Source organism: Pangasianodon hypophthalmus, chromosome 22, assembly GCF_027358585.1.
Source record: "Pangasianodon hypophthalmus isolate fPanHyp1 chromosome 22, fPanHyp1.pri, whole genome shotgun sequence".
NCBI lineage: Eukaryota > Metazoa > Chordata > Actinopteri > Siluriformes > Pangasiidae > Pangasianodon > Pangasianodon hypophthalmus.
The window spans coordinates 5,310,385-5,335,361 of NC_069731.1; the positions used below are offsets into that span (position 1 = coordinate 5,310,385).

At 38.6% G+C, this 24,977-nt stretch overlaps 1 protein-coding gene across 1 annotated transcript in view; it reads left to right on the top strand.

Annotated features, from left to right (window-relative positions):
• The first annotated feature begins 476 nt into the window (after positions 1 to 476).
• Positions 477 to 24,977, top strand: part of nkd2b (NKD inhibitor of WNT signaling pathway 2b) — a 29,809-nt gene continuing 5,308 nt past the window's right edge. Inside the window, exons 1-3 of the mRNA XM_026923906.3 lie at positions 477 to 874; positions 961 to 987; positions 1,075 to 1,160. Of these exons, the coding sequence (XP_026779707.1) occupies positions 850 to 874; positions 961 to 987; positions 1,075 to 1,160 (138 nt within the window). The 5' untranslated portion in view covers positions 477 to 849. The remainder of the gene's footprint in view (positions 875 to 960; positions 988 to 1,074; positions 1,161 to 24,977) is intronic.

Consider the following 24,977-nt stretch of genomic DNA (forward strand, 5'->3'; position numbering starts at 1 on the left):
TTTTTTTGTTTAACAATTATTTCAGCCATGTTTACTAGCGGATGACGTGAAGGCTACATCCGGGTATTTCTTCCGGATAACCGTTTTTCTACTTTTTTAACGGTCTTAATTTTTAAAGATCCCGTTTCTGGAATCTAAACAGAAATACCTGTTAATTATCCATAAAAAATATTTTAAAACAATTCTCAAAAATGATTAGAAACTTCGTCCTTTCCTTTTTTTCAGATTTCAGATAGAAATCAGCTAATGTGCTTTTATCAGCGTATCTCCCCCAAAAAAACCGTTAAAACACAGACTCTCTTTTTTATCAAATGGAAAGCGCGTGAGACGCCACGAGGGGGGTTCTGCGTGCCTTCGCGCGCGCACGTGCTTTAGCCAATAGGAGGCCACTGTTGGTTTGGCTAAGTTGGGGGCGGGGTGTTGGGCTGCGCGATCAGAGGGCGCATTCTAAATAACGTCTTCCATCTCATACATGTGCACTACTTTAAGCAGGGAAATAACGGCACGTGCGCCCTATGTAGTGCACTTTGTTTTTTTAATTAATGATTATTTAGCATACAACCGTTCAGTTTCAGCCTCTGCAGGTTGCAGTGGAGGCTCTCGAGCATTTGGAGCGACGGAGGCGCGTCGGAGCGGAGTGGACGTGTATTTGTTTATGTAGCTCTTTGTATAATTTATCTTTTTTACATTAAATAAATGAATTAAAATGTCCTCAAACTTTACATACGTCTTTGGATGAACATTGGAGTTTTTAATGAATGTTTTGTTGGTCTGTGGAACATAATGTGAAAGCGGAAAGACTTGAGGATTACTGCTTAACAGGAGTCAGTGAAATATTTTATTAAAAAAATGGGTAAACTTCAGTCCAAGCACGGTGAGTTAATTCAGGCTGTATTTATTTATTTTAAAATACATTGTTAATAAATAACACCCCAATAACGCTCACACCGCCTCTTACAGCCTGCAAACGGAGAGAAAATCCTGAAGGTGAGTGTAATGTGTATAACTGGACATTTTTACCTCAGGTTATGGATGTTAATGAGAATAATTTAGTGATTTAACTCGGTTTTTTAGGGGACAGTTTTGTAGTGAGTGGGTTTCTTTCAAAAAGAGGAGCAGGAGAAAGTGAGAGGTCCGAGCAAAAGACAAGACACATTCAGGTAAAGTAAGCATGTTTCCAACAACTATGAGATAATTCATCTCAAATTGGGATGTTTCTGTTTTTCTGTTCACACTTGGACATTTCTGTTCTGTTCATATCAGGAAATCTCTGTTCACACTGGGGTATTTATTTCACAAATTGTACATATTAGTACATACTGGGACTTTTCTGTTCACATTTGGACATTTCTGTTCATATTAGGAAATCTGTGTTCACACTGGGGGAATTTTGCTCAAAAGTGAGACATTTTAGCTCGTATTAGGATTTTTCTGTTCACACTTGAATACTTCAGTTTGTGTTGCTATGTTTCAGCCAAATGCTGAAGCATCTCTACGAATACTGGGATAATTTAAGTTATACTGATATTTTTCTGTTCACACTAAGATATTTCTGCTCAAGTTGGGATGTTTCTGTTTTTCTGTTCACACTTGGTCATTTCTGTTCTGTTCATATCAAGAAATCTGTGTTCACACTGGGGGAATTTTGCTCAAAAGTGAGACATTTTAGTTCATATTAGGATTTTTATGTTCGCACTTGAATACTTCAGTTTGTGTTGCTATGTTTCAGCCAAATGCTGAAGCATGTCTACGAATATTGGGATAATTTAAGTTATGTTGGTATATTTCTGTTCACACTGAGATATTTCTGCTCAATTTGGGATGTTTCTGTTTTTCTGTTCACACTTGGATATTTCTGTTCATTTTGGGAAATCTTTGTTCACACTGGGGTATTCTTTTTCAAATTGGGAGATTTTAGCTGAAGCATGCAAAGAGGTCTAAAGCATCGCTGCTAAAATTGGGATGATTTACTTTGTATTGGGATATTTCTGTTCGCATTTGGGTATTTCTGCATATGTTGGGATAGATATAGTTCATATTGGGATATCTCAGTTCCCACTGGGGTATTTCCTCTTGTACTGAGATATTTATTATAATATTGGGGATCTGTTAGTTTACTTTGGGATATTTCTGTTCAAATTGAGATATTTTTGTTCACACTTGGATATTTCTGTTCATATTGGGAAATCTTTGTTCACACTGGGGTATTTTTGCTCAGATTGAGACAATTTAGCACATATTTTGCACTGGGATGGTTCTGTTAATCCTAGGAGATTTCTCTTTATTTTGAGATATTTCTGTTCATATTGAGATACTTCAGTTTGTATTGGTATGTTACAGTAAGTATTGAAGCATCTCTGCTAAAATTGGGATAATTTTGGCTCGTATTGGGATATCTCCATTCACAGTGGGGTATTTCTGCTTATACTGAGCTATTTCTGTTGATATTGGGATCTGTTATCTCATATTGGGCTTTTTCTATTCACACTGAGATATTTCGGTTCACACAGGGATATTTCTGTTTGTATTAGGATATTTTTGCACATATTGAGATGTTTCTATCTATATTGCGGTGTTTCTTCTCACACTGGAGTATTTCCACTCATATTGGAGCATTCTTGCTCAAACTGGGATATTTCTGTGATTCTTGTGTTCTTGATAGTATGTTTGAGCTGAAGGTTGAAATATTTCTGCTAATAATGGGATATTTTCTCTATATTGGAATATTTCTGTTCATATTAGAATATTTTCAGTCACATTTGAGTTTATATTTGAGATTTGATTTGCTGCTTATTATCTGTATGTAAGGAATAAAACAAAATGGCCTGTGATGTAATAGAAAAATAATCCATGCTGGGGTGGTGTGATACGAAGAAGGGGACCGTTACCACTCAGAAGTTGATTATTTTCCTGTAACATGCTCTGAAGTGTATTGCTCTTATGCCACTGTGATTTGCCAGTGCTTAAAATTTTTAATAGGGAGCTGGGGGTGTTTCAGGCACCACTGGAACATGACTTTTCTTTTGTTTCTAATTGAAGCTAAACTCAGCAGAAGGGAAACCTACAGAAAAAAAAGAGACAGGAGACAGGTATGATGGTCTGTGTTCACATTTACACATCAGATCACCAGCAGCACCATCACATCAACAAGAGCTGAGCATGTATGTGTGTTCGCAGAGCAGTGCGAAGGCATGTCAAGCTGTCTGTCTAGTGAAGGTTTTGTTCTTTGTCACACTTGGCAGCAGAAGCACATGTTTCTTTATACACAATATTTTACTCTATTGGTTTTGACAGCCTGGAACTTGGTGTGTGTGTGTGTGGCAGCCGCAGGCACGATTGCATCACCACTCGTCCCCTCTGTTTAGTCCAGGATTGTGGAGTTTGACAGCATTGCATCACTCCTCTGAGTGTTATTTTAAAGGGCATAAGGGAGGTTCAGAGGTGGGCAGTTACAGATGAAATCACACTCGTTATGCACAACCGCAGCACATTAGTGAGATGTTAACTCGACATCAAGACAGACTTCTTAGGAAAAATTCTCAGTGGGTGTGTCTTGCGTTTGATTTACAGTGCCCGGTTCTGTGTGCGTATGTGTGTGTGTGTGTGTGTGTGTGTGTGTAATAGAGAACTTCATTCACAGGGTGTTAAGAAGTTTCTCAGTGGTGGGTAAACTTTGTTTGGTTATGTAAAAGCTGCATATCAAATACAAAGAACGGATTCGACACGATTATTAGAAAGCAGAAATTCACAGCACTGTGATGGACAATCTCTCAGTCAGATCAGTATAGAAAAAAGTTTTGCTAGGAATTGGCTCTCGTAATAACTCTTACAATCCCAGAATAGCTGTGCTGCTTATACTACACAAACATTAAAAAAAAAAAGGCCACAATTTGAAATCTGTCAAGTGATTTGGAAATGTTTTGTGTGAGGTCATCTATTCAGCACAGTATGATGTGAAAGTTTAAAGATGCTTAAAGATTAAAGGCCTTCACAGTCACCAGAACTCAACTCACGATCTGTGAGAGACATTTTGGAGCGATGTATTAGACTCTCTACCACTGTCATTAAAACATCAGCTGAGGGAAAATCTTTTGGAAGACAGGCGTTCTTCATTCCAGTACTCCTTCAGAGACTTGTAGAATCCATGCCAAGGCGCATTAAAGCTGTCCTGGTGGTTCATGGTGGTCCAGCACCTTACTAAGTCACTTTATCTTGTTTTTCTATTAATTTGTCACCCGTATGTAACTAGATCACAAATCTCTTCACCACCGTACCAATATTCATTACACTCAAAAGCACAAAAGCAGCCAGAATCAACTGTTTTTTCACCCCATGCTCTCTCTGGTTTGTTGTGAAGGAGGAATGGAAGGGGGGATAACATTCCTCTGTCATCTGGCTGCGACTTCAAAGCTGCACGTCATTGAAGGGCTCCAACAGCCGCCATGAGTTCCTGCTCCAAAAAATCTGGGGGGATGCGGAGATTGGGGGGGAGGGGGGCACAGAGAGAGAGAGAGAGAGAGAGAGAGACAGAATGAGGGGAGGAGAGGCATATAGAGAAAAAGGAAGACAGACAGAGAAGGAGAGAAAGGCAGGGGAGAGACAGATACATAGAGGTGGGCAGAAAGATCAAGAAGGACAGGAGAGAGACAGAGTGTGAAGAAAGAGTGAAAGGGACAGAGAAAGAAAAAGAAAGAGAGGGACAGAAAGAGACTGAGAGATACATAAAAAGAGAAGGACAGAAAGAGACACAGAGAGAGATAAAATGATACAGGCAGAGAGAGGGACAAAAAGAGAGAGGGGGCAGAAAGAGATAGAGGGGGACAGAAAGACAGAGAAGGACAGAAAGAGACAGATAAATGGATACAGAACTAGAGAGAATGGGGACAGAAAGATTGGGACAGAGGGAGAGGGACAGACAGAGAGAGGGGAGGAGAGACATATAGGGAGACAGACATACAGAAGGAGAGACACAAAAAGAGAGACAGAGAAGGGGAGAGAGAAAAAGAGAGACAGTCACGGAGTGAAAGACATGTAGAGAGGGGGCAGAAAGAGAAAGAGAGAAAGAATGATGTAGAGTGAGACAGAGAGGGCGAGGAGAGATATACAGAGAGAAAGAGACAGGAAGACAGAAAAGGAGAGACAGAAAGAGAGAGAGACAAAGATGGGAAGAAAAAGAGAGTGACAGAAAGAGACAGGGAGAGAGTAAACAAGAGAGTGAATATGAGAGAAATAGTTATTCAAAAAAAGAGAAATGCAGAAAAGAAGTTAGAAGTCAGCAACTCTGGGGAGGCGTGTGGAAACAGACAGACGATTAGAAGACAGAAAGTTATAAAAGAGAGACAGATACAAAAGTGAGATGTGTAAACAGGTGTGTAAACTAATCCCACTGATCTTTTATTCAAAATTAAGGCTTTTATGTTTCATCCTAAATCAGAGTAACGTAAACTGAATGAGAGTAGTTCAGGTGAAATTTCTGTTTAAGTCCCAGCTTATCACAGAGTTCTTCATCTAGATTATTTAGTATCTATGAATTCTTCAGTAACTCCAGTGAAACTAATAGGAAAGTTGTGTAGTTACGAGTGTGAGGAGTGTAAATCTCAACCTGCCAGCAGTTCGTCTGAACTAAACTAATGTTATCTATAGTTAGCTACACTGTGACAGGATCGTCGTTATGGTAACTTCGATACTAAACGCCCCCCCAGACATGGCCATAAATTTGTTTTGAGTCGCAACAATGTAAATGATTTTCCACAGAGTGCTGAGTTTGCATTAGCAAAGGACAAAAATGTTTGCATGTTAATACATCCAGAGACACACACACACTAGATAAAGTGCAATTTCCACAGAGGAGCAGTCATTTAACCTGAGGATTTAGAGGTTGAAAACAGAGCTCTTGGCCAGTATTTACACCAAACCAGTTTGTTCACTCATAAATAATAGTTGTGTAATTAGCTCACCTTAAAGAGGCGTTCAGTGAGATTTGTGGTTGTTTTACAGAAGGCCTTCCTCCTCCCACAAAGATCAGCAGGAGGTGAAACACAAGGCCACATGTGGATGAGAAGTTACAGGCAGGGCTACTGCTGACTGATCAAAGATGCACGCTGGAAAAACAAGCTTTGTTTTCTTTCTTTCTCTCTATTTAAGAAGGACAGGGAGGGAGACAGTGATTCAGCGAACGCCTTGGCTTGATTTCAGAGAGAAGGAGAGATTTTGACAGATCATCACAGGTGTTTGCGTCTGGCTTATATAAACACCTGGCGTGAGGTAACAACAGAGAGAGAGAGAGAGAGAGAGAGAGAGAACCATTAACATTAGTGCTCTGTGTGAGGCTTCTTTCTAAGAGTGACAGCTTCACACACACACATACACACACACACACACACACACACACACACACCCTCACCACAAAGGCTCTTCTATTCTGTACAGCTGGACCAGTCAGACTTCTTGTAGTTTCTGTATTACTTTTGTGATTTTTTTTTTTTTTTTAAAGGCTCTTCCTAAACGGAACTTTATGACAACAGACACTATAGTTTATTATAGTTTCTTATGTATAATTTTTTGTTTATTTAGAATTATTTATAATTCTTTGTGATTTATCATTGTTTATTATTTATAACTGTTTTTTCAGTGGAACACTACTGCAAAGCTGGCAGTTTGTGAGCAAAGCTATATAGTGTGATGCATAACATCGTATCGTAGAAATGCCTTTAAGAATCGTGATATGATATGATAACAATATATCGTAGTATATCATATAAGTGATTATCAGTACATGCTCCTACGAGAAAACATGACTGATGCTTCTCTTGGCCAAGCAAGAACGTACAGCTTTTGACTCTGCTAAAAGTACGTCCATATTTAGGAGTCTGGCGAGTTTGAGAATTTTTTTTTTTTTTACCCTCCCTCCTTTTTCCTCCCTGTTTTTTTTCTGGATGTGGCTTTAGAAGAAGGCGAGCTGCGAGCCTTCATGTCTGAATGAAAAGCATGTGGCTGGAGTCCAGAACAGCGGGGCCTTTCAGTGCGGCCTCTTTGCTCACAGCCAGCTCTGGTTTGGACAGCAGAAGTACCCGAGGGGAGAAGAAGTGTGTAGGGTGGGCTTGTTTTTCTGAGGCCTTTGAAGGGCATGTAGGAGCTCCATTTAAAGAGCAGTGGGATTCTGTGGAAGGACTATGCTGCATGTTTGACATTGGGCAACACTTGATGCCACACTTGGATCTTTCCATCTTTTTCTGTGATGATTTAAATATCTCCCATATGTTTGCGCCTTATTTAAAACTGTTTGCACAATACTGAATCATATTGCACCACATCATATCACAGCAAAACCATTTTGAATTGTTGGCTACTTTAAATGTGCAACTGCATGGTGATTGCATATTGTGCTGTGGGGCATGGTGGAGCAGCGGGTAGCACTGCTGTCTCACAGCTCCAGAGTTCCCAGTTCGATCCTGAGCCTGAGTTTACCCGAACCATGGGGAACTTGAAATTCACGCTAGGTAATAAAGGTTAGGAAGTAGGGCTATGCGATATGACGATATAATATCGATATTGTGATAAATTATCTTACATTACACTTTTCTGAGATACTGCGGATATCATCACGTCTTTTTATGTACTTAAAAAAAATTTTTTTAGAAATTTAATTATAGATTGATTAGAAGCAGTTGATTCGAGGTTAAAGTTTTGTACTTAATCTTTTAATTTTAAAATGTTTTTGAATTCGTTCACCTTCTGAGTGTTTAAGAGGCTGTCCGTATCAGATCTGCTCAAAACGAGAGAGAGAAATATGAATGAAACCTCTTCACGGTAAAAATGGCTCTACCTTTTAAACAGCTCAGTGTTTGAGATATAGAGGTCCATCCAAAGCAAACAGCAGCTCTGCACTGTGCTTTTAATGTCAGCACATGGAAGACAAGTGTGTGTTGGTGAGCAAAAGAGATTTGTGTGTATAAAGAAAAGAACAAGAAGGAAAAGTGTGTTTATGGATGTCTGCTAATGGCTAAAGTGCTCTGACTCTTTAGCATATGAGTGAGTGGGTAGATGTTTATTTTCTGAATATTTTATTTTCAGAATATTTATTCAGAGCAGAGAGCTTTGAAGAGGTTTGCTTACTTTGTTTCAAGTCCTCATCTTAGCTTTTATTTTCCTTTTTTTCCTCTGGGAGGAGTGACGTCATCATTTTACACACACACACACACACACACACATATGCACACACCTTGATGATTAAGAATAAGGAAAAGGGTTTGGTAGAAATGTTCAGTATTTACCTTAATACAAAGCGACTCTATTGCAGTAAGGCGGGACACCATGATTTGGAAATTGGTAATGTGACTCAAAAACACTAACAGTTCACCAGCAGTAAATAAAAGCTAATGAAAAGAAATTAGCATTGTCTTGTTTGTCTAATCACAGCTGATTGTGCCAGCAAGTACCTGGAGGGTTAACTTTGATTCTGCAAGCTGTAAGTAAAAAAAAAAATACCTGGATTGAAACTATTTAAACTCTCCAAGTCTGCTGGATCTGATCCTGCATTTGAACTCTCGGCCAAGTGAAACACACACAGACTCCAGGCTTATTACATTCAAGTGCGTAAGGTATGATTCCATTTCATCCCCCTCCCTCATTACGCTCTTTTCCAAGTGGACTTCACTTTCCCGCAAACAAGGATTATTTTCTGTTATAGTCACCATTGTGTTTTGTGGCATTAAAAAGGTCTTATTGAATTCACAGAGGTATTTTATAAGAAAATAATCAACAACAGGGTGGTATGATGCTGGCAGACTTGAAGCAGGGTTACGGAATGTCAGAGTGTTTTGCCAGTGATTACAATTTATTAATTACTGACAAATTGTACTTTTTATACATTTCTATTTACATTTAATATTGTGGAACGTCCACGAAACAAGTTATCACTTACGTTATAGTGTTTTTATTCTCTGTCTCTGTCCAGAAGACTTTCTCTTGGCAGAAAACTTGCCACTACAACTGACACTGGAGACTCCTTCCATAAATGTTAATTAAATATCTCGCTTAATTAAAGAAAACATCACCATATGAATGATTATACATTTTTTTTCCTTTGTTAAATAACAGTACATTTTTGGAGAAAAGTTTATTTGTTGGTCTTAGATTTTGTGCCATAAGAGTCCCTGTGAATGAATTGTTACTATAGAAACGATAACGTATTAGAAAGTGCCTTAATATAAACCTGGATTAGATTTTTCTAAACTTCTTGCTAAAGAAAGTTCAATGATCAAGATAAAATCAAGTAATATGAATAAATGAATTCTAGAGATTTTGATAATCAGTAACACCAACATCGACTAGTGCTCATAGGCAGGACTCTAGCTGTGACGTTAATTCCGGTTGATTTTAGTGTGATTTCAGCTTGGCTCATGGTTTTGTGTTGATTTTGGTCACGTAGACTCCCTGAGATCTCTGATTACTCGAGCTTGGGGGAGCAGTCTGAGGTTAAAGACTGAAAATAGCGTCTTGAGACCTGTTTGATCTTGGAAAAACACACATCCTTTTCTTTGCTCAGGTGCAGGGTAAATACAGGGCAGATACGAATTTCAGCCCCTTAAAATCCTGTTTGAATGTCTAGGGGGTCTAAAGTCACCCTGGATTTGTGTTTTTTTTTTTTTTTTAAACTCTTTTACCGGATGAGATCTCATACTGATTGTTAGTTGTTCGCTTAGGGAATAACGCATATTCAAAGTGCATTCACAGTTTTGTGTGCCTGAGCAAATACCAAAAGCCTCAAAGCTTTTCCCTGACGAAACTCTATACTCTGTCGACTTTCCAGAAAAGCCGTGTGCCCTCCAGAGCGGAGCTGCAGACACCCTAAACCCGACTTCCTGTTAAAACAAACCCTGGAACAAAAATGGGGGCAGGATTAGACAGGTTGGGTTTTGATGCAAGGCTACTTTTTTGTGTTCCAGTAAATCCAAATATAAAGATAGATCAGTGTTGCAGATTTTTCACAGATAAATGTAACGTAGTATTGTAAACAGGGAGGTGCTAATAATTATATAATATATTGCGATATTTGACAGTGGTTGCCTTTATCTTGTTTAGAAGGAAACGTCACATGTACCAAGATTTAATTTGCTGAACGAGTGTTCCATGAGAGTTCGAGCAGTTCGGTGGACAGAATTGTCACTCGTCCTTATTTTTTAAAAGCATTTCCAAATCATCAAGGTCGGAAGTTAAACTAGATCAACCAGTCGCAAACTTGATCATATGATCACAGCAATAGTTAATCTACCAGGTTTAATTTCACAATGCAACATTTTCATGTTAGCTTGCTTCTCAATGTCACCTAGCTACTGGTTCTATAGTAACAACGTACAAAATAACTTATACAACACATGCTTGACTTTTTTAAAAACGTGTGTAGTAGTTGATCTTTAAGTAGATGATTATTTAGAACTTTTGGAATGAGTCTCCAGTGTCAGAACTTTGTAACAGTCAGAGGTAATGCTGTAACTTTTGAATTTTCTGACAAGTGTTCAGGACAGATAGCTTTGCGCTTTACACTTTCTCAGTAACATGTCAAGCTTTACTTTTTTGTCTTAGTAAACTACAAGAGAGGAAAAAAGAGGAGGCTGGTGAAGGGAACGACTGTTTGTAGCAGATTTATTGCAAGCGATATCAACTTGTTCATGGACGTTCCACAACATTACACGTAACTATATTTGAATAAAAATATGCTCTATTGTGTTTAATTAATAAGAAAGAATAGCACTTGCAAATTGCTATGGTGTAAGAGGAGTAAAACACTGTTATATGAAAATAATCATCCTCTGGGTGGTAACAGTAACTCGTTTGCCTCAGGCTACATCATGCCAACCCATCATTGATTATTTTCTTCTAACAGCACATGCCCAAGTGTGTATCCCTTACATATGTTACATTAAAGCTATATTTTATGCCAAAACACAGTGTTGAGGGAAGAAGACTAGTGTTTTATGTCTGATCAAATTCATAACTTCCAGGGATGCTTGTCAGTCCACAAAATTTGGACATGCAAACTATCACTCCGACTAAATGCCGCATTATGAGGTTTTTAATCAATCATAATTAACTTGATGGAAAAATAAAATTACATCAGCACAGGCCTGATGGTAAATATCACATTTTGATGGCCTTTGTTCCTTTCCAGGATTTTTGATTCAGAATGTTTATTTTGCCATAAAAATGATCCTTCTTGAATCCAAGCACATAATTTTTATATCCAATGTTGCATATAACACGCAATGTTTTCGAGGTCTAATAGTTTTGGTTTAAACTTCCTTTCTTGAACCACTGTTTATTTTGTCAGCGTCACAGCACAAGAAAAACCCAAAGTACAAGTTTCCAAACCGCTGCTCTGAGAAGAGCCTCCCTGTCTCGGGCCTCACACACACACACACACACACACATATACACACACACACCCCACATGTGTAGGTATAGCCATTATTCTGCTCGTAAAGCTTCTCACACACATCTGAGAGTGGTTAGCTGTTGAAACGCATGCTGCTTCAAAGCACTGAGGAAAAGGAGAGACTGGTTTTCCTCCAACATCCAACATTCCTCACAGATTGGGAATGGCTGCAAAAAGGCTGCTTTAAAAAAAAATATTCCATCCCTCTTTCGCCAGCACAACACACCTCCTAATGTACTGGGTGCAGTCTTCATGGTGAACAAAAGTGTGATCTTATACCTGTTTGATTTAACTATTTATATCATCAATGCTATGCTGTACAGGTGTACAGTCATTTGCTAATTTATTAGGGTTCCTATTTTATAGCTGCACTCATTGGCTGCAGCTACCAAAGTATAGGTTACTTCGTAGGTGTATTCACTAACTTTGCCCATCTGGTGATTTTATCAGTCCCCCAGGGAAGTGGCGCACCATAGGAGGGTATTTGGGGGGAGGACTTTCCTCAGCACTGTAGTGAAACTGATGTTGTAGTGGTATTTTCGTGCGAAACAGGCTTGGGACAATCCGATATTTTATAGTCCTGTACAAACCTTAATAGCCTGTGGTCTTACTTTCAAAACAGAGTAACAAAATAGCTTTCTCTCATGCATCATAGCTTGCTTTGTCCATGCTCATCATCTTAGCTCATGGGACAAACAAAACCATATTCAATACATTTACAATGTTCATTCATTCATCTTTAGTAACTGCCTGGTCAGGGTTGTGGAGGCTTAAATTAGGCTACTGTTTTTTTTTTTTTTTTGGGACATAGAACAAACCAAATTTGTTAGAAATCTGTGTGAGCGGGATTAATTAACCAGTCCCGCCCACATCTCTAGACCAATGATGAACTCGAGTAATGTAGCTGAGGTTGAGGAACTGCCAGAATTCACACACCATGCTGACTGTTGACTGCTGGCATTTCTGCCTCTGGGTTTTTTTCCCCAGTATTTCAGGGGGCATAGTGGTAGGGTTCATGTAATAAAATAACACCTTTGGGTTTAGTCTACACTCACTCTTACATATATGGATATTAAGAGCATGAAAAAGATGGTGGCATTGCATTACACGCCTACTGGCCATTTTTGTGGTTGCAGAAATTCCTGTTTCATATTTATGTAATGTCTTTTTCACAGCTTATAACTCTGACATGGAATCCTGCTTTAAAGTGGAAAGAGGCTGTACGAAGGGGTGGCGAAGAAGGCAGCTGAAATAAAACACTGTTCTGTGTCACCTTGTTGTCACCTGTGGCAGCTCTGTTTCTTTCACCCGCTTCCTCTCTTACTTCAAACGCAGACAGGCGCCTGACTTTTTCCTCCACACGCTAACTTACTTCAAATAAACAGACATTTTTGCTGAACACACATAGTCTATGTGCGATCCAGGCAGATATTTTACACACCCCGACATGCTTGAGAACATGGTGATCTGGATTTTATTTATTTATTTTTTTTTAATGGAAAATGACAGGAGGAACAGGGGGGATGTAGAGTACTGCCTGCGATTTTATGTGTGAAACTTGACTTGATTTGTAATCAAAAAGACTTTTATGAGGCTGAAATGAAAGTGGCAAAAAAAAAAAAAAAGCTCACACCCATCTGACCAGTTTCTTAAGATATTTTCCTCAAGATGTACTGACAAAATGATATTGAGGCTGAAAAAAAAAAGCTTGATCACTGTTGGTAACTTTTCAAAATTAATGTGTGATAATGTGTGAAAAATAATGTATGAATGACATTGTCTTTTTTTATGCAGCATACACAATCAGTGAAATCTCAAGGATATTAGCTAAAAAAATCTAAACTGGTTGCCCTATTTTTTAAACAGCTTTTAAACAGCTTCTGAAATTATTGATTGGAGTTATAGGCCAGTTACAAACCCTGGGGGCATTGCTGAGAATTTGATCCTTTAGTTAAAAAACAAAACAAAAAAACATTATTTAAGTTATAAAACTGTTGTAAATTTGATGGTACATTTCCATTTGTTTTCAGAAATTCTGAACAGAGATGTATAGTATATGAGATAAGCCATTTTTTTTTTTTTTTAAAGAATTTTGAATTTGCACCACATCTCTGATGATGAGACGCAGTGGCAGACGTTTCTGTACTGCTCCATCTCTGCAGTTTACATCCTAACGTCTCCTTCCTGTTGATACAGGCCTGGCTGATAGTATCAGGCTCAAGAATGTCACTGTATCTGCACATCTCTGTGTCTTTACCCCTATCCTCACACCACATACTCACACGGGGCGAGACCCAATTGTCTCCTCCTGTTTCACTGAAATCATTATCTCTGGCTTTCAAGCTCACATTAGATCAGAACTAAACCATGTTCAGGTTCACATCCCTGAATTTCTGCACTCAAAAGCTATGTTTGTGCTTGAAGTCCTTGAGCTTGCCTCTTTCTGACTAAAGAACTGGAAATGAGCTGTCTTTGTTGAGAACTTCTTTTAATTGGTGCTTGAATTAAAAAAATGCATTTGACATTCAACATTATTATTCTATTTATTAGGGGTGTAACAGTACATCGCAATGCAAAAATGTGATGATGTGCATCGTGGGAATGTGCGATTCACATTGTGGAAATCAGCATTCTCTTAATTATGCATCTAATTTAACTGCACTGTTTGGACACCTGAGGTCACAGATTGAGCAAACCATAGAGTTAAAATATATTGAGAGCACGCTGGTCACACGACCGTGTTCTTTTCTGGAGAGCCTGCGCTATAATCGGGAATCATCTGCACTTGTGAAGTGACCGAAAGCTTCAGATCACAAGTACGAACACGATTATAGGTTACACAACCATGTTATTACCTTTCAAATGACACCAGCCCTGCGCTGCTGCAATCTACAGTACCTGAGAAAGATGCCACGGATGTCAGGCATTTTAGCTGGATTTGGAGCTCTAGTTCCAGTTAAAATGATGCCTCAGGCCCTGCTACGTGGCAATTTTTGGGAGAATTTGTAAATTTAATAAGTTTTAATCTATGATGAACTTGTAATACATTTTGTTCATATATAAATCCTCTGTTCATAGCAGTTGTTGATTTATTTAGTTTCATGCAGACAAAAATGCACATTGTTTTGCATTGTATATGATTCAGAAGTAGAAATGTCTTTTCAGTCATAATTTTTCAAAATATTATGAGAATCAAATTGAATCGAATAGTAAAGCCAGTATTGTGAATTGAATCGTGATTGGAGTGTATCGCTACACCCTTACTATTGCTGCATTACTGCATGTTTTAAAACCCGTCATAATCTGGTGCAATGCAATTCCCTGAAATTTCACTGTCCTAATATGTCACCTGCCTTAATTTGCATTAAAAAGCGACAAAGAAAATACATGAAAATGAGGCTCTGGTTGGCAAGTGATATCTCTCAGGGTAATTTCAGGGTAATACAGTAAACCATAATTAAAGATTGTGTAATTATTGTTAAACGAGAAACTGATATTGGCACAGACATGTTTTAAGTGAACTGCACCAGAACGTGTGCTTGATATTCTCAGAAATATGAAACATGAATCTTGAAAAAGAGTATATGACTGTTTGTAGAATTTCTATGGAATGATCATTGTAACCAGCAAATGAACCGATTCGATTTTTTTTTTATGGATTCAGACAGGATTAAGGTCACAGCAAGGTCAGGTATAGTTTTTCATTTAGTTTAGATAGAAATAATTTTTCTTCAATAGTTTCCTTCCTGTTCGAAGTATATTTCAAGGGTATTTCAAGGGTCATACAGATTAGTAACAAGAAGAACTAGACTTAGTGGTGGTGGTGGGGGGGGGTATGTGAGCTCCTTGTTCTCACTCTGTTTGCCAGGTGTGAGTAGATGTGCATCATTGACTCTGCTGTTCACACCCTCCATGCTTTGCTGTAGTTCTGCACTCTAACGGCACTCGCTCTGTGTGCATTCGGCAGGCACAGGCAGATTGAAGGGGGATCTTTGATCTCGGCTCCTCGCCATGGATGAATTACACTACAGAATTTCACACAACACATACAAATCCTGTTTCTCGGGTCAGTGCTGAGATGTTTGCAAAGCGAAAGAGCAAACACGTACCATTATGAGTCACCGCCTCACTTTTAGGGAAGAGATAGGGTTTTCCTCTGAGTGTGAGGAGTTAGTTGTATTTCTATTGTATACATAGGGAGTCACGCAATATCACTTTTTTTTTTTAAATGAAACTTTAACCGTTAACTCTGCCACTATGCCCCTGAAAACCCTGGAAAATAACCCTGAGGTAGACATGGCAGCACTGTCGGTGTGATGTGTGAATTCTGGCTCGTACGACTCCTCAGTCTCAGCTACATCACTCCAGTTCATAATTGGTCTCAACTAGGGATGTGAATGGGATTGTTTTTTTTTAATCTCGCTTAGACAGTTCTATTTTTTTTTTTTACGAATTTACATGGTTTTAATAACTATAAACAAACCAGTAACCTAATTTAAACCACTGTACGCGTATATTTAAAGTGCTTAAGTAAAGGATTGCTCTCACATTCGCTCTGACATTTATCTCAGTGAAAAATATTAAGTCTAAGCCCCGGTTGGTGCACATAGCTGAGTCTAATACAGTTCTTTTACTCCACTCCAGTTATGCAGAACGTGTTCAGCATGGATGTGCTTGGTGTCATTTAGTTAGACAGCTTGTTTCCCACACGCCTGCATTCCCAGCCTACAGAGACAACTCTGTGCAGTGCATATCTGTTGACCCGGTGATGACCTCGGACCCATCAGAGGAACTTCACAGCTCACACACTGCAAGTTTTGGACCGCCGCAGGGTCCAAACAGGACTGAACATCACAACTCACTGAGGACAGGGACAGAGGGGGGGTGTCAGCTGTTTCAAACATGGACAGAGGAACAGTTTGTGCATATGACTGAGAAAGTTATTTTTATGTTGTGTGTCAGGAAAATCCCACATATTATTACATGACTGTTTGACTCTTAAACAGCTGAAATTTTACAAACATTTTCTGTAATTCCCTCAACCAGCTCCATACCGAAATACAAGCAGTGCCAATCCAGAAGACTGAGCTCTCAAATGCTGTTATGCCTATCTGGTGTTCTTACTACAATATTAGTCAGTCTTAAAAGCCCTAGAAAGTTTTAAAATTCATTCATTCATCTTCAGTAAGCACTTTATCCTGGTCAGGGCTGCAGTGGACCTGGAGCCCATTCCCCAATCACTGTGTATGAGGCAGGAATTCACCCTCAGTCGGACGACAGTCTAGGACAGGGCACCACACACACACTTTCACACCCACGGGTAATTTAGAGTAGCCAGTTACCCTAATAACATGTTTTGGAGATGGGGGAAGATTCTGAACAACCCAGAGGAAACCACACAGACACAGGGAGCACAGAAACTCCACACAGAAGGTAACTCGAGCTCAGGATCAAACCTGGGACCCTGGAGCTGTGAGGCAGCAACAGTACCCTTTGTACCACTGTGGCACCAGCACTAGAACAGTCGTATAATTTCTAAGAAGTCTTTTTTTCATACCTGAGTGATGAGTGTACCGTTTTGTTCTCTGCGGCTGAAAGACCACATTGTTACGACCCGTATAGGTAGGTCGCAATGAACAAGGGTGACTCCTCCCAACCTCTTATCCTCAACCACTAGACCCAAAACATGAGACTCAAGCAGATGTAATATTTGAAATGAATTAATATTTTTTGGATGCACTGAACCATTCCTGTTGAATACAATAAAACTATTACCCATAATTCACTGCAGGCTTATGTATATGAAAACTGGCAGCAGCTTGAATTACAAATGTAACACATGATTGTGGCATAAAATAAAGTATAAATTTAGCTACATTATTCGTCAGCAGTGCTAGAGGTCTTGTGTTTAGCATCACAGGTTCAGTTTGTTTTGATATACTGTAAAATATATCACAATCACTGTGAGAAATGTAAGCAATATAATGCCATACTATTTCTGTGAACATCATGCAGTCTCTCTACTGAGTAAAAGGTATTGTAGACACGTTGCTCGCCTCTGATAAACACACAGAGCTCTGAGACATAAACACATATTTCAAAGCTCTGCATGTTGTTTACGCTTCTATTGTTTCTAATGATACAAAATCTCTAGTGTTTTGGCTTTGAGCGAGTTGGAATAGACATGTTTGGAAAATATGATTTTTCGAGAGATTGGTAACTGTTATGATTTAGAATTAGAATCTTTTTATAAGAAGTATAAAGGATAACGGATAAAAGATATAATAGAAAAAAGTACACACATCGTGATCTAATGTACGAAAAATACAGTTGAAAGATCTACCTCAGAATTGGGGTTTAGCCATAATGTTTATGATTTTTCCTACAGCTTAAAACTACACTTTTGTGGAAGGACGTGAAAACTACGCTTTTCTGAAACGACACCTGAAAACTACGCTTTTCTGAAACGACACCTGAAAACTAAGCTTTTCTGAAACGACACCTGAAAACTAAGCTTTTCAGAAACGACACCTGAAAACTAAGCTTTTCAGAAACGACACCTGAAAACTACACTTTTCTGAAACGACACCTGAAAACTACGCTTTTCTGAAACGACACCTGAAAACTAAGCTTTTCAGAAACGACACCTGAAAACTACGCTTTTCTGAAACGACACCTTAAAACTACACTTTTCGGAAATGACACCTGAAAACTTTGGAATAACCCCAAATTTGGTACAAACCTAACAGCTAAAAGTCAGTGGTCGTGATCTGATGTGTTTAAGTGGCTTGCATGTGGGGTTTTTCACTTCTTCAGCAATCAGGTTTAAAGGTGGTCCTTTAAAATGGTTTGCAGTGTTGCTCTTGCTTCGGATAAGAGTATGGTACATTTATTTTTGGAGTGTGCAAGGAGAAGGGGCTAAAGGGCTCTTAAAGGGGCCCCTAACATCTGGGAGAGATTTTCATTCACCAAGTTGGAGCTGGACTCACTCGCTCTCAATATGATGCAGACAGGAACTACGGCTGAAATGAAGGACACACAAAGCTCTCAGCTTGCCTTGTCTCCTTCTCAACGGATTGTTACACAAGCACTCAGGTTAGGACACAAGCGAGTATGCTGCGGCAATCTGATATATGAACAAAGCTGGCAATGACGCGTGTGTGTGTGTGTGTCCAGCCGTGAACAGATGACGCCCTGATTTAGGGCTTAGTGGAACTTCAAAAGGCAGGACTGAGTCTCCAGCTCCTCTGCGACCCCCGCTCTCTGCGCAGCTGTTGTTTCAGTGTGACCAAAGAGCTTCCTGAGTGCTTTATGTGCTGCCAAGACAAAGTTCTCCCGCACTTTTGACCTCAGGGTGAAAAAACAATGCTGTGTGTGCAACCAGCACTGTGGCCTTTTGTTTATAGGTATTAGACTGACTTTAGTTTAGAGTAGGGCCTGACCAGTATGAGCACTGATATTAATACCGATCTAAAGGAGATAAGATTCATGTAAACTATAATATTTGCAAATGTAATATTATACAGTCAGAAAAGATCATGACAGTCTGTAAGTTTCTGCCATGGGAAAGGGGTGATGTTCTTTAATAAAAAGAAGAATTGTAATTATTGATAAATTTCTGTGGTGTAAGAGGAATAAAGTGCCACCCCAGCATTGGTTATTTTCCTACAACAACATGCCACACCATGTATTATATAGATCTTGTGATTAATTGTTACGCTTTTCTGATTTTTTTTTTTTTTTTATTAAAAAATAATTACAAACTGCTTGGAAGCTGCTGATGTGATATTAATTATTTTCCTAATCTTTAAAATTGTAAAATGATAACTTTTTTTGGCAACACTACAGTATTGCTGGCAATTTATTCACCTTTCCAAAAACATAATACAGATTACGTAAGGTAGAAATCTCTTTGTGAATCATGAAATGATATTTTTGTCATATCGCCCAGCCCTATCAATAATTCACTGAAACAGTAATAATCAATCAACCAATATATCAGTCTGATGCTGTAATTTATGTAGATGTCCTGTGTGTGAATGTCAAATTTTAGCATGTATTAGCTTTCAGAATGGCAACATAACAGTTAATCTATTTCAAATCCGCACTGCTGCTTATATTTTGGCCAAATTCATTTAAAGTAATAAATCTGATAAATGATAAATCTGCAGGTTAGTAATAGATTCAGTGGCAGCGGTTACTTAAATTTAGTGCAAGACTATGATTGTTTTTTCATGTTCTAGTTTTTTCCCCCTTAGTCTCTAAAACCACACCCCATTTCTTGTCTTCAACTCAAACACATCTGGTTTTGAGTCGGGGCTGAGTTTCCTGTGTAACTGAGACGGCTTCACCGCCTCTCCTGTTACAGGTCACTGGATCACGGGATTTCTTTGTGTTTTCTTTTCATCATTCTGGCGTCCCTTCGACGTCCAGCAAGAGCCTTGACTTTCTTCGCCAGCACATTCTTCAGTTCTGTTCAACTCTGTTTGATTAATGAAAAGTAACTACCATCACTGATTATTGGTTCCATCTCAACATCGAAAGTCTGGACAAACTTCTAAATAGTTAAATTACTTTCTATTTGAACAGAATCTAAAAGACACTTTTAACTTTCAACCTTGTGCGAGTGGTTGTGCACTCGCACACATATGGATGTGCGTGAATTTTCCTCATCCTGCAAAAATCTGAGATTTGAGCCAGGTGAACATAACTGAGACATCAGCAAACATCCTGCAAACTTCCTGCTGTATTTGATTATGTGTAGATATGAAAAACATGTTTACAGTGAGTCATAAAAGGGAGAGAGAACAATATATGTGTAAGTGTGTGTTTGTGTGTATGCTGTAATGCTTTTATTTGGAGATATGAGGTGCTTTATAGGTGCTGTTAATTACGTCAACCACACGAAGCCGCATGCTGAGCAATTAGAGGCGTCTACTCCAGCTAGAATTCATCAACCTGGAATTTTTCTAAAATACATAAAAGTCTGAATGTATAGTGTAGTAGTAGTGGGTGGTATGGCCAAAAAGATTATCACAATGTCCTTATATATGTAAGGGCATGCTGTTATAGGAAAACAATCAATTATGAGATGGTGCGATGGATCCCAGGGCAGAGTGGAGTTACTGTCCCCATCCTGAAGATTGAATTTATTAAAGACATCACATTGTACTATTTTTCTATTTAATGTTTTGGAACATCCATGAAACAAATTACTTCCTGTTATCATTTATGTTATAGCAGCTGTTCCCTCACCAGCCTCTCTTTTTTCTCTTTGGAAGATTGTTCAGTCGCATCACATTCTGTGTGAATTATATGTAGTAAGTTGTTTTCTTATGTAAAAGTATACAGGGATGGACAAATTCTATAAAATATTAACAACCATTGTAACACTCACTAGTAGTACAGTACATAGTGTGTGATTAGAGACGAGATTTTATTCTGCACTTCTACGCTTTTCTCCCTTTCAGGTTTACTAACTATTTTCTGGTGTCTATTTAGATCACAAATTTGTTTTTTTCCACTTTCTTTTGTCTAGTGAAAATACCCCAACAGACAGGCCCAGGCATCTCTTACATATCTTTTTATCGTTAATATCTCTTTTGCCATCGTTCCTCTTTTACGTGTCTCGTCTTTGTTGCATGTTATACTTTATACACTGTATGAAGAAGTTAATTGTGCCAATCAAGCATACTTACATCACTGGATTCTGATTGAACAAAAGACGTTGATTAATTTTCTATAACAGCAGCTCTGACAGCAAGGCAAATCACAGGTGTATACAGAAAATCATTTTTATAGTAACAGCTGAACAGAGAAAAAAATGTTATTTAACAAAAAACAATCATTGTTATGGTGAAGCTTTCTGTAAGGACATGTTTGTTTAACATTTTCGGAAGGAGTCTCCAGTGTCAGTGCTTTGTAACAGACAGTTTTCAAGAGAGAGGAGTTTGTGCTTTCTTGGTAGCAGACAAGCTGGGTTTTTTGTGGTTTTATTAAGAAAGTGACTATTTATAGCTTTTTTAACATAAGTAATAATAACAAGTGTAAGTGTTTTCACAACTGTATAAGTATAAACAGATTGTTTTAAATGACACGACATTCCTTAATAAATAAAAAAATCTTTAGTATTGTTATGATATAAGAGGAATTGAACACTTGTGGATGTGCTGTCATTGGAAAACAATCAACTACAGGGTGGTAACAGTAACTCCACTTTGCGTGAAACTGCATCACACCACAACATTGATTATTTTCCTATAACATCACACTCCATCATGCTTTAACTGTGGGAGAGAGAAAGGAGTGTGTGTGTGTGGGAAAAACGCTTCTCTGGTCTCAGCGTAAAATAATCGCTCAGTTTCTGTTGAAGTGAATACAAGCCTATTGCGTTTCATGTCATGTTTCAATAACAAACTGAAGAAGAATTTGCTGCTTTGCCTCCAGATGGCTTCTCTAACATCCATCATTTCTCGTAAACGCACAGTGTCGCACATGTTGGTTTGTTTGTTGTGTGTGGTTTCGTTAATGTTGCTCGTTTTCTTGCTGGATCTGTTGTTTAGTTAAACCAGAAGCTTTCAAGGTTATTAGACGCAGATCTATACTGGAATTAGGGTTTGTTTTTCTCTGCTCTTAATTAAACATATGGACAGCACATTGTTGATGGGGTTTATGGTTGAAGTGCCATGTCTACTCTGATGTATGTGTATTATAAGAAAAACCTGAATGGGTTATATGATGAATCACATTATACCACAGTGCTGTTGAATTCTCGAATCTGATTGGTCAGAAGGTGTTGATTAATTTTTCCTAACAGCAGCTCTGACAGTAGTGCAGGTTTATATTAATGCACACATTCAAATACGTTATCGTTTCTATAGTACCAAGTCACTTTAATAAATAAAATCATAATTGTTGGCAAATTGCTGTGGTAGAAGAGGAATAAAACACCTGGCGACATGCTGTAACGTTCTTTCTGTTTCTCTCAGTACCTCTTTATTGTTTTTTGCTCTACCATTCCCTCTTTTGCTTTAATCTTTTCATCTGTTCCTTTCTATCAGTTCCAATCTTTTTTCTCTCTTTTCAAGCATTTCCCTTCTTCTTTCATTGTTTCACACTGACTTATCTTACTCTTTGCTCTTACTCTTTGCTTCTGTCCTGCGATTTCTGTCTGTTGTCCTCTCTCACCAGTCAAATTTGACAGTGCTTTGTCACATTACTGCCAAAGCAAATAGTGTAGCTGAATAACAGGAAGAGACTCTGAACAGTATCTTGTCCATAAATAAACAAACAGAATACATAAACCCATTAGGTGGTCTCATAACCATGGTGATTTTGGTCCTTCAAGTATTGGCATTCTGCACTTTGAATGTTTTTTTAATTTTTACAAACTTGATCCTTTGTCTTCCTTTTAGTCCCAAATGTCCTTTCTTCCTCACTCAGTACCCCATCGATGACCTGTGACCCTTGATCTCTGATCTCTGCTAGATCCTCTGTAGAGTTGTTCTTCAGACTTGCTTTCTTCATATTCTCTCTATCAGCCTGAACATTGCTTTTTTCCCTCAACATGGCCGATATTTCACTTTACTGTTCATAAAGTTGATCAGTCTTTTATAAGATTCACAGAAAGGGAGTGAAGTATCTCTATCTTCGAGCACAAAGTGTCCGTCTCCTTGATCTCTCTAAAGCACATTCAGTGAAGATTTCAGTTTGTCTGCCATAAACATAAGTCCAGGTGTGTGTGTATGTGTGTGTGTGTGTGTGTTCCTTGGATTTACAGCAGTCTGCTTTTTTTTTTCTTGTAACGCCGAACAGGTCGGTATTCGTGAGTTGGTGTGTGTGGTTTTGCATTTTTGTGGCACAGCTTTTCCTGATGAGCTGCATGACAGACGATCTCCATTTCTCTGGTTTCTGCCATCTTTCCCTGAAGAGCTCCTAACTTTTAATCACTTCCATCTCACTGAGGAAGAATTTTCCACTGATTTTACAGCCATATACACAGTCATTCAGCAATACACACACATACACACAGCTTAAAAGTTGAAATAACTATGGAAATTATGTCCTTATTGTGCCCTTTGTGATTGTTTAGACTGAAAACATTAATGATTAACGACACTGGAAAGTCTCTTGTGTGTGTTTGCATCTCAAATTATGAACTACCTGTAGTTACTGTTGGTGTACTAATACCTTAAATCGAGCACTAATACCACAGAGCATTCCACAATTCATTATTTCAAGGTTCTAGTACATCATCTCAGTATTATTAGTACACCACATCTTTCTGAGTCCTGTCCCCCCAACCAGATTCCCCCAACCAAATTAAAATTTAAATTACTTTAAATTAAATTCAGATTACTTTATTAACACCATTCTCACCAGTCTCGTTATTATGAATTTTATACAAATACTTATAAATGCTGAGTAGGATCCCCCCTCTTTACTATCAGAACGGCTTCAGTTCTTTGTAGCGTGGATTCCACAAGGTGTTGAAAATTTCGTCTCTTTGTTCTGCTTTCCTGCTCACCACGGTTGTAAAGAGTGGGTATTTGTGTTACTGTAGTCTTTCTGTCGGGTTGAACCAGTCTGGCAACCAGTCAGCAGTTTCTGAAACACTCAAACCAGCCCGCATGGCAGCAACAACCATGCCATGATCTCAGTGACTTTGACAGGATGTAGATCTAGATCCCTAATGAGCAAGCCAGCGGAGACAGCAGGGAAGAAAAACTCCCTCACCCAACGTTTACACCAGCTAACGACAATGAGACAAGTAACCATTTCAATCACACGTGACATTTGAATTGAGTTTTCTCAGGTTTATGCAAATTATGGCTTTATAACATGGTAAAGCGACAAATCCAAACGATTAACTTGAATGATTCCATTTACCAGTCCTATGGGTTCTTCAGTTTCCCACTCACAAGTTTAGCTCCTACCTACATTTAGTTCCCATTTACTGTTTGACACGAGAAAGACAAACTTATAACCGTGATTTCATCTTATCCTGTCGTACATGACCTCTCTTTAAACGCGTATAGAGACATTATGAAAAAAATAACACTTGGAATGAAGTAGCAGAGATTGTTGGTGCCTCTGGTGAGTGTACGTAGCTTTAGTACAGTAAGATTTCTTTGCTAATCTGCCAGCTGAGCCAGTACAGAGCTTAGCATGTAACATGTACATAGGGTGAGGAAGGCATCTTGAGAGGAACTAGACTGAAAATGGAACCCTGAACCCTGAAAATGGAATCCTCTTCCTGCTGACACCAGGTAGTGGGATTATAACTCACGGATGCAGTCATGGGGAGAAAAAGGAAACAGTAATGAATGTGTTGTAAAATGGGATCAGATCATGAAAAGGAGTCCTGGGATAAGCATAGGACAGTCATTATCACTGAGAGGCTGAAAGTATAACACAGGGAAGCTTTGAATGTGGATTTCTGTCTTTCAAATACGTTGATATGAATGTCTGAATAAAATTCAACCAGAGATCTGTGTTCTGACAGCCCTGATAATATTGTAGAAATGTATTCAGGTAATTGTAA